The following is a 10,956-nucleotide window of genomic DNA, read 5'->3' on the forward strand; positions in this document are numbered from 1 at the left end:
ATTTGATTATTTTAAAACGGTGAGAGTAGTCCAGTACTGCTGCTGCTGCTAATTGGATTTTTATCTGAATATGGAAGACATATTCAGATTTGTTATTCTAAATATCATCACATCTTGTTTTAGGTTATCTTAAGTTAATTTATTTTGAGACGGAGAGAGTAGCCCAGACTGTCCGGTACTGCTACCGCTGCTGCTAATGTTGATTTTTATCTGGGAGCAAATGAGGTCTCGTTGAGTTCTAGGAATAAACAACAATTCATTTGCTACTTTGCTTAGCTTAAACAGCAGGTCATGCGGCTCACGCCCGGTCGAGGATATGCGTGGCAATTCTTGCTTTGTATTGGTAGAAACCATCATCATCTTATGTACATCGGTGAGGTTTACATGTACCGTGTCTAATGTCATGTGCAACAGTGTAAGCCTAATTAAGCAGAGGTTAATATGTACATGGGGACGCCATCTCTTACCAGATGGACGGAGCAGAGGAGAGGCGGGCTACTTCCACACCTTGACGGCGCCGTCTCTGCTTCCCGAGATGAGCCTGTGGCTCGACAAGTTCACGGAGGCCAGCGCGAGGATCGCGTCTCGGTGGCACCCCGCGGAATCCGCGGCGGCCATGGCGAGCTGTGTCTTGTGGGTTAGCCTCGATGCCGTCGTGGGCTGTCTGCATATTTCCTGCACACAGAAGCAAGCAAGCAAACACACTCTAATCAGGTTCAAGATTTGCAGATGGGGAAGAATGTGGCACAAACCAATAATCATGAAGAGAGATTTGACATTGATCAATCGAAAGTTAAAACTGAAAGATACAGCACAGAACAGCATAGATGTAGCAGAAAAATTCATATTTTACGACTAGTTACCTGCACAACTTGTACACAAGAGCTGGATCTTATATCGTACGTCTCGTCGTTTCCAGCTCCTTTCACCGAGGGACCGGCTATACAGAAGCTTTGCTCAGGCCTTCAAAAACATCAAAGGTAAACGCTAGTTTTATATGACAGGCACCTCAGGAGATTTTTTTTTGCAAAATCAGTAGTAGTATGGTACAAATACTGAACCTGGCCTGATCCCAGTAGCGTATCTTCAAGTCCGTTCCTCCGGTCAATAGGTCCCCTCCTGGCAAAGGAAGCAAAGAGCGGATGCCTGGAAGGCGTGGAGGCGGGTCACATAATTCTTCAATTCGGTATTTATAATTCGCTGGCCGGGTCTCATCTCTGGTATTTGGATGTATTGATGGTGCCTTTGGTACAACAGCTTCATTCTCAGTACTTGCTGTTCTAAATATCTGCATAGTTCATCAAATTTACAGGGCATGAGTAGAGTCGTCAAGTGACTGCACTTGATAGATTAGAGGTGTTCACTTCATTTTTCTCAAAAAAAACACTGACTCTTATAGAAGACTAACTAATTACAAATGTGAGTAAACAAGGTATTTTATCAACTGTGACAGCTCAGGAAACACCAAGCAGAAAGCCATATGTTACCTGGTGACGGCTTCCATTCTCAGCATCCCATAGGGTAACTTCATTGCAGCCTGCAGCAACAAAAACCACAGGTCTCCCGGAAGAAGAAATTGAATTCGGTGGTGGTATAAACAAGCACAATTTCTCTATAGGGGTTGCTGGCAAATATTTCCATGAGTTAACGGGAAGCAAAAACCTATTATCCCACAACGTAAGAACGCCTCTTGAAGACCCAGAGATGAACCAATTCCCGCACTGGCCCACTACAAGTGCCGATACATAGCCCTCCTCTGGTGAAGATCTAAATGACCAAGACTCAGCATTGGTCCTTGTATCCCATTTATGTATGCCACAATGTTCAGTGCTGAAAAGGATGGTTGGGCTAAAACTCTCTGTGGAACAGTTCACAACACTGAGAATTGCACCTTCTTTCAAATCTTTCCTTTTTACATCAACAATGCCAGAATACCTTTCGATGACACTCCCTACACCACGTGCGCAGTCAACAGAAAACAAGTGCAATGTTCCATCACTAGCACCAACAATAACTTGGGGAGTACCATGAAGCATTGTCGTACATAGAGCTCGGCTACTACCGAGGCTATATGTTAACCTAGATCTGAAGGCAATGTCCTTTTCCAATTTTCTTGTATCCCATATCTTGACACTTGAGTCATCTGAAGCTGTTACGAAAAAGGTATTGTCGGTTGATACAGCAATATCATTGACAGATAAGCGATGCTCCTGAAGATGTGCCACCAGAACTCCACAGGGTTTCCAACTTGTCTCCAGAGACAATGCTGGTCTGGTGAACGATCCTGAATTATCAGAGTTGGAAATGATATCACCTGGTATAGACGAGCTGCTATTCATTGAGTCACTGATGCTCCCATCTCGGTGCATGTTACTGAAATGATTTTCTCTAGTACGTATGCCTGGAACTGAACTTGATAAACTCCCATGCCGGTCAGATCCCAAATTTGCATGTAGTGCTGTCCCTTGCATGGAGTATAATGGTATTCCTTTAGGTACGCCATCATAAAAGGAACTAGATCCATGTACTGCAGAGCTTATATATGCTGAACTAGCAGAAGAAAAATCTTTAATGTTCAAAGACACATCATTGGACATCTTAGGTCCTCTCAACCTTGAATCATCTTCAATCATGATTGATGAACCACTTTGTACCATGGCAGGATACCTTCCTCCATGCACTGTCAATTCTTTTTTACCATCACCCTTCAGTAAAATGTCTCCTGCATCATGGACATCCTCTAAAGCTTGGTACAAGACTAATTTTGAGACCGGAGGCTTAATACATGAAAGAAGAGCAGTTTCTGATGACAATGATGGTGGCTCCCTGTGTAAAAAATGCTTAAGATGTGGAAAAAGGTATACAAAGGTGTCTACAGGCCCTATGCTCTCACTGCAAGCAGCAACAAATCTTACAGCAGACCGTTTAACCCATTGGACTGGATGACACAGCAAGGGAAGAGCCTTTCCAAATAGGCCAACAATTGCCCTTTTCCTCAAATAACCACTTTTGCACATCATAGTCAAGCAGTCAAGTACTTTCACAAGCACAACCTCCATTTCATCACTTAGTGCCTGTTCAAGATAGGGCAAGAGATACTCCTCGACACTTCTGGAACCAATAAAATAGCACACAACAACAATCTGACCAAAATAAACTGCACGGAGCTGCTCATCACGGTCATTTAGAAATGCTGGAAGTATGGGAAGAAGAAAGTCGTTAGTTTGTCTATGTCCGAAGAAGTAACACAGGTAACCTATATCTTGCAGAAGAGCTCTGCGGACATTAGGTGTCTGTTTCTGTCCCATTACCAACTCTTGCACTATTTCATAAATAGATTTTCTGAGTCGTGCAAGTTGACCATTAATGCTATCTTGCTGCCTCTTTACTGGTGATTCTACAGACTGTGATCTGGGAGCTACCATTGATTCATCTAGAGGCCTAGCATCCTCTATACTCCGAGAACGAAGCAGGAATCTGTAGGCTGTCAAGGCCAACTTATAAATGTTGCTGGCATAGCAAACCCTAACACTCTCCTCTGTATCATCTGGGAGCAAAGAGAGCATTGGAAGGATGTACTCTGGGAATATCTTTGCATCACTGATAGGAAAGTCTTGAATAAGACAGAGAACATCAGATAGAGTTTCCAAAGCAGCACAGCGGACTATGGCAGCTGGATCTGAAAGCATCGCAATAACATATGGAATAACCAGCTGTAAGCGACTATCATCATCTATGTATGTAGAACAAATCTTCAGAAGTATGAGACTAGCCCTTCTAAGCTCTGGCTTTTTGACACTTCGTATGCATGAGCAAAGTAATGAGGCAAGCAAAACCATGCCTTCACAGCTCACCTTGTACTCTGTTTGTTGGAAAATGTCAAAATTATAGGTATCCGATTGAGCATCATAACTAGACACTAACGCAAGTAGGTTACTCTTTGAGATCTTCTGCAAATGTGATACACAATTGTTCTGGCCCATCAAACCACTTTCAGTTCTTCCAGCTTGACAAACCTGCTGCAAGGACTGAATACCATTTGCATGGGAAACATTGGGAGTAACAGACCGGTCTCTGTCTTGTGTGATCTTTGTACTTGTACGGTCGTCCTTCTCCAGTTCCTTGAGGAGGAAATTGAGATCTCCAACAATATGCTTATGCTGTGCAGGACTGTTTATCTTAACTACAGGTACACTTTTGGCATATTCTTTTGGTGAATTTACAGTTTGCCCTCCGATGCCCATTTTCCCAGACAGTTCATTATGCACAGGCACAGTAGCAGATCCTTGAATTTTCTCGAGTGTTGAGCCACTTATCATTATATCATGCATCTTTTCAAAATATTCTTGAGTCTTCTCGACCTGTCAAAAGGCATGTATGTTTGGATATCCGTGGTCAAGAATAACAAAGTAGAAGTTTAACATAGATGTAATTGATCCTTACCCTAGCATCTGAGTGAAGCGGAACAATATCTGAGAAAAATTTGTGGAGAAATTCCGAAAAATAAACCGGGAATACAACAGATTCATATTTTTGCAAGTAGTTTTTGCATGATAGCCTTTCTTTCGGGTCTAACTGAATCATGTGAAGTACCATGTCACGGATACCAGTATCTTGTATCTGCAAGCACAAATGGATAATGAGCCATTTTTCTTTATGCATTATCTAATGTTCCACTCCATGACCCAGGAAGATATTACAATGTTGCAAGATAAGAACAGAATAGCCAAGAGACTACATTGCTTTGTATGTGTTTTTTCACCTCCTGACTATTAGGCAAGAAAACTGATGGAATAAAGGACAAGGCATAACTAATAGCTGGACCAATAACCAGAAATATTTGTGCAACACAAAAGGAACAAGGAACAATACCAGAAACCTTTTCAAGGGTATGATTAGGGTCGTACTGACCACGCCGATAAGCTAGAAGTTGTGAAAGCTCAAAAAGTGGCTGACCTTCTAGGAAAAGTTCAGCAAGAACACACCTGTAAAGAAGACAAGCCATTTACCATTTGGATAATAAGGAAATGAAAAATACAGCCTCAGTAAACAAGTCTAACATAGCAAAGTACCACATAAAAGTTGGAGCTATTAAAGAAAAAAGATTCATTTTCTTAACCAAGGGTCCTACCGTCCTAGCACACAATCATGCACCGATTTCCTTTTGGGATGTGCAAATATTTTAATGTAGACGCAAAACATACTGAGGGTAGGTCTCTCAATTATACCGTCAGTTCGTTTTACTTCTAACTGAGCATTCCTCAATGCGATCAAGTGAATTTGTACCAACCATGCAGCCTCAAATTGATCAAAATTATGTTCCGAAAAGACAATCAAAATTATTTTCAAACGCTAACCCAGCCTAAATGTTAAATTTCGTATTTCAGTTAAGGGCGTGTCTCAAATGACAAGATACCAAGTGAAAAAAAAAACACATTGGTAACAATGGCATATATTGACAACAAAGAACACTTGTGCATTGTCTATCAGCAATTATCAGATTTCATGGGACAGGAAAAATATGATATATGATTTCCCTCTTTGTCAAGTGAGATGCCAAATGATAACACATCCAATGAAATTAAATTATAAAACTGGCATGTTCAAGCAAAAGGCAACTGTGACCAAACTATTAGTATAAGGGATTGAAAGGTCCTATACTCGTGACCAAATCGATAAAGATTTATAAGAAGAAAATTACCCAAGAGAGAATATATCCATAGATCGTTGCAAAGGTGCATCTGCTGCGACTTGGGTTTCCGCACCATGCTCATAGAATCTCTGGAAACATTGAGTTAGGTTTATTCAAAAGAGTTGTAGGTAATCAAAGATATAGCATTAAGACATCCAACAGTGCATTGCAAAAATGAAAAGACTGACTATAAATCATAATGTGTTTTCATATTCCCAACCAGGATGACTACATATGTTATTACATCTTTGGTAATAATGAAAGAATCCAAATCTCCTAGAAAATAGCAATAGTTTATTTGTGAAATGATCAAGTGAATGTAGTTTTCAACCCATATGGAGATGGCAATATACTTTCAAAAATCAACTGCATGTAAACCCAATCATTGTAAATAAAATGGAAAGACCATTGACAAACTGCCCTGACACTATACATGTTACTCTAGACTAACAAATTAGTACATAATTGTATTAGCAGGTTTTGAATTTGTGCATCTGCAGTACTGCAACTACAATTTTCCCCGTAATTCAATCATAATCCTTTAGCTCAAACAAGAGTTCCCCATGTAGATTTCATTTTGTTGATCGTAAATCAGAGAAAGCAATTGCCAAAACTTTAAACAGAAGTCTGCGTTATCTGCAGCTCCTAAAGGAATTCTTTTTAAAAATGAATGCACTAAAATATAGTAGCACCAAAAGCTGAAACATCACAATGGTGAGAGAAGGGTGTAACTAAAGATCCTAACAGCAGCCAGTCTAAACATCACTTATTGAGTAGTTGTTTAAATGAATAACAATTTGCAGGAACAAGCAATATACAGAAGACCATAACAATATTAGTGATAAGGGTGAAAACTATGCCTATGAGAACAAATAAATTGGGATATCATCGACAAAAGAGCATAACACTTTCAAATATAATTCAGATTAAAGAACTAACCTCAGGTGCTAGGTAGCATCTTCGCCTTCCACCAGTATCAAAGAAGAACGAAAAATCAGATGGATCATCATCCGGGATGTAAGTTGGTTTGAAAGATGCAAAGTCCGCAAGATATAGCCAATTCCAGGAGGTAACAAGAACATTCTCACATTTTATGTCACCTAACAAGAAAACTCAGTGTAAACATCAATAGACAAAAAAAAATACTGCTGATGCACAGTAAACCCTTCTCACCATGACAAATCCCCTTACTATGGCTCTGCTCCACAGCATGGATTAACTGCATAACCAAATGAGCTATGTTGGTAACCATATCTGGAATGGAAAGAGAATAATGACTCTTACATGTTCCACTAGTTTTAAGTGCGTGACTCATAGCTATACAATTTCTAACAGTCACCATAGGATCTGATCATTAACTCTGTAAATGCAAATGATTATCCAGTAACAACCATAAAAAGGATGGCTCACCTGAAAAGCAAGCCATTTCTTCTCAATTTTACTGAGGAAAGGCCGTGTGCTTAGTCGATCATGCAGGTTGCTGTAGAAATACTGCCTAAGGAGATACGCTGCCTTATCCGTTTGCAACCAAACCTGAAGACATGGGATGTCATGTCAGCATATGTTACCCAAAAATAATAGGAGGGCATATATTTACAATAGACGTAGATAACTATGTTCACATCCTGATGGATGCAACAACAGCTAAATTTCACTATTTCATACAACTATCTAGTGTGAAAATATTACAAGGGCATGAGCATATTCCTAACTCCATTAGAATTTAATCAAACCATAGAAATCGATATCATACTCTAGAAACCCCTAATGGTATGGCTTGAAAAGCCCTAATGACAGTTTACCAAAGGAAACAACCTTTTACTGCCTGATCTGAAATTTCCACCTAAACCCCACACAGAGTAAATACGCATTATTTTTCTGAATGAAAACTACAGTCTAATCCACCAAATACCCTTATGCCACATAACAATGCGCTAAAGTCCCACGACCGATTGCGCTAGTTCGTAAAGCACGGGCAAAATTCGATGGATACCACAGCACGCAATCCTCACCTGGAAGGGCCAGACGTGGGATCCCTCCAACCCCTCGAAGGCGTTCCTAATCCGCTCCAGCCTCCGCTCATGCTCCTGCCAAAACCAGCACCCACAGATCTCAAAACGCGATTTCCAAACCCCAAATCGAGGGGGGGACGGGGGCAGAGTGAAGGGCGCGCGAAGGGCGCGCGAGCCGCGAAGCCTGCCGAATTTTCTTACCTTGAGGTCGAGGGGCTCGCCGGCGCGCTTGAAGTAGACCTTGACGAGGAGCAGCCCCTCGTCGTGCTTGCAGCGGACGGACTTGAGGAAGCGGCCGCGGCTGACGACCTCGACGAGCACGAGGTTGTACGTGGACGGGAGGTCGTGGAGGTAGTACTCCGTCGCCGACGCCTGCGTCGTCTTGGCGATCTTGTTCCCCATCCTCCTCCGGCGCCGCCGCCGCTCGCCGCCGGGCTCCTCGCGCTCGCTCTGCTGTGCTTAGTTTTTGGGTTTCGATTTCGAGGGAGGTGTGCGGCGTCGTTGCGTTTGCGTGGTGCGTCTGCGATCGGAACCCGGTGCGAGTGCCACCGCGTCACGGAGCGGGGACGGAGAACCAAACAAGCAAACCCAATACCAATCCGAATTGCACGCACGCAACAGAATACAGTTCGAGCACAACACGATTAACAATATATGGCTGTGTTTAGATTCTAACTTTTTTTTTTTAACTTCTAATTTTTTTATCACATTAAATATTCGAACATATGTATGAAGCATTAAATGTGAACAAAAAAAATATCAAATGTAAATTATAAAACGAATCTTTTTAGCCTAATTACGTCATAATTAGACATAAGTGCTACAGTAACTAATGACGGATTAATTATGCTCAAAAGATTCGTCTCGCAATTTACAGTCGAAATCTGTAATTTGTTTTGTTATTAGTCTACGTTTAATACTTCAAATGTGTGTTCGTATATGTTAAAAAAAATTGGCTCGAACTAAACACGACCTATGTCTAAGTTATATATCCCTCATTTCATATCGTATAAGTAGACCAAACTTGGTTAAGTTTAACTAAACTTACATAAAAAATTAGCAACATTTAAAAATATCAAATTTAGCAACAGAATAGAGTTCGAGCACAGCACGATTAACATTAATATGTCAAAGTTATATACAAGTATAATGTAATTGTAATATATTTATTTATATTTGAAAAATTGTTAAGAGAAGATTTGTAGACAAATTTATAGTAAAACCAAAAAAATCTGAACAAACTATCAAGCTTCTTTTTTCCCTTTTTTTCACGGTTAAGTTATTGTTGATGTTTTATATTAAAAAAAGAAGATGTCCACTTCACCAACTAACCTAAACTACCAAGGCAACGAGAACAGGGAAAGGGAAACCAAGCACGACACTCAACCAACGCCATTCACCACAGGAAAAGCAGCTAGAAAAAAAGAGACTCTCGCACACTGAAGACATGATGTTATCATTATCACACCATCATCCTCGTGATCGGGTGACTCCGCCTTCGTTAGGAAACATCAGTGTAAGGGTAACAACCTAGCCTGCATCAAATCATAGCTTAAGTAGGCTCATGTTATCGTTACCACACGTCATGTCCCGCTGATGCTATAGCTCCAACTTCACAACTACCAAATTCACTGATGTACTGTTGAGCCAGTCTAACGTACATTACAGACGATAAGCTTTGAAGCCCCACACAAGAGCGAAAACACAATCGGTGAAGTCTAACTTATGAAAAATGACTAAAGAAAAAGGAGTGAGTTGATCAAACGGTGTTCATACTATACAACATAGTATGTCAGTAGATATTAGGCCTTGTTTGGATCCTCTGGTCTATTAAATAGCTCTCCGGAATCTTGTTATTTAGGAGTATTAAATGTAGATTACTGACAAAGCTAATTCCATAACCCCTAGGCTATTTTGCGAGACAAATCTAACGAGGTATATTAATTCATGATCGCGGATGATACTGTAGCATCACTGTAGCAAATCATGGATTAATATACCTCGTTAGATTCACCTCGCAAAATAGCCCAGGGGTTATGGAATAGGTTTTGTCAGTAATCGACGTTTAATACTCCTAAATAACAAGATTCCGGAGAGCTATTTAATAGCCTGGAGGATCCAAACAGGGTATGAGAAAGAATCTTCACTTCTATTCAAACATTCTGAGATTTTATTGGTTAGTCAACAGGATCACAATAAAGGACGCCTGTGAAGAGCAACTGAAATGATTATTTACTCTGTTTAGCATTATAAGCCGTTTTGTGTTTTGAATAATACATGCATGCATCCTTGTATGTGTTTTTTTAGACGCAAAAGGTAGAGAGACTCTACCTTATTACCATTGCATTAATGGTGGTCATTAAGTAACAAAGCCGATGGCTGGCAAGAGATTATAAGGGGGGAACAAAGAGGAAGGATAAAGAAAAAAGAAAGAAAGAAAAAAAAAAGAAGGGTGAAGAAGAAGAAGAAGAAGAAGAAGAAGAATAAAACGATACACAAAAATAAAAGAAAACCTAGCTAAGTTTGTCTGCCCAAGTGTTGATGTTCTCGCGAAGGCTGGGCTTTAGGCGATGAACCCACAACTGGAGACTTTCTCTTATTTGAAGCAGGATGTATGTAACGCTTGATTCAGTTAGCTTGAAGATCAGCTAGTTGTGTGCCTTCCAAAGACCGTGCGAACAAGCTGCAAAGCACGCAGGCCATCCCAGTTTCTGGTGTTCTGGCAAGGTATCCAGGATTGATTCCACGAAATCTTGTATGTTAGAGCTGCGCACGGCTGGCTCATAGAGGTTGAGCTTCTTCCATACTTCTCCTGCTAATTTGCAATGAAGAATGATGTGATTTGCTGTTTCAATAGCTGGGCAAGAGATACATTGGTGGAGAAACCATATCACAATAGTCCTAGTTCCATTAAAAACCAGGACTAAAAACGATTTTTAATCCCGGTTAAAAAAATTTTGATCGACTAAAGATGATTTTCAGTCCCGGTTTATCCCATGTCAGATGTATGGCAGGGGGTCGAGGATCTTTAGTCCCGGTTGATACTACCAACACTTTAGATGATGGTGCCAAAGAAGCCGGAGGTTGGTGTTTGGAAGGAGAATAAGAGTGGAGCTTCAACTTCTAAGGCTCCTAGGAAGACCAAAGTGACCTTTGATATGCTTTTGGAGAAATATGAGAGGCAAGGTGGTGAGAAAATTCGCAACAAAGGGAAGAGACCAAGATCACCTCCTAGGGAACGATTTGGTCATT

The 10,956-nt window shown here is 40.7% G+C and overlaps 1 protein-coding gene across 1 annotated transcript; it reads right to left on the minus strand.

Annotated features, from left to right (window-relative positions):
- Positions 1–317: 317 nt before the first annotated feature.
- On the minus strand, positions 318–8,258 carry LOC127762390 (serine/threonine-protein kinase VPS15). The gene is made up of 12 exons (XM_052286890.1): positions 7,906–8,258; positions 7,705–7,779; positions 7,103–7,225; positions 6,866–6,911; positions 6,632–6,792; positions 5,702–5,781; positions 4,880–4,985; positions 4,444–4,620; positions 1,488–4,361; positions 1,062–1,288; positions 864–963; positions 318–675 (listed from the first exon to the last, which is right to left on the minus strand). The coding sequence occupies exons 1-12, from the start codon at positions 8,104–8,106 to the stop codon at positions 496–498; spliced, it is 4,350 nt and encodes a 1,449-aa protein (XP_052142850.1). The 5' UTR covers positions 8,107–8,258; the 3' UTR covers positions 318–495.
- Positions 8,259–10,956: the final 2,698 nt, after the last annotated feature.

The sequence above is a fragment of the Oryza glaberrima genome, chromosome 2, assembly GCF_000147395.1.
Source record: "Oryza glaberrima chromosome 2, OglaRS2, whole genome shotgun sequence".
Taxonomy (NCBI): domain Eukaryota; kingdom Viridiplantae; phylum Streptophyta; class Magnoliopsida; order Poales; family Poaceae; genus Oryza; species Oryza glaberrima.

Excerpts from the sequence above, each read along its gene's own strand:
- LOC127762390 (XM_052286890.1), bottom strand. The coding sequence starts at position 8,106 with ATGGGGAACAAGATCGCCAAGACGACGCAGGCGTCGGCGACGGAGTAC. Across the intron at positions 7,226-7,704 it reads CCCACGTCTGGCCCTTCCAG|GTTTGGTTGCAAACGGATAA; the intron begins GTGAGGATTGCG and ends CCATGTCTTCAG. Across the intron at positions 6,793-6,865 it reads TAGTAAGGGGATTTGTCATG|GTGACATAAAATGTGAGAAT; the intron begins GTGAGAAGGGTT and ends TTTTCTTGTTAG.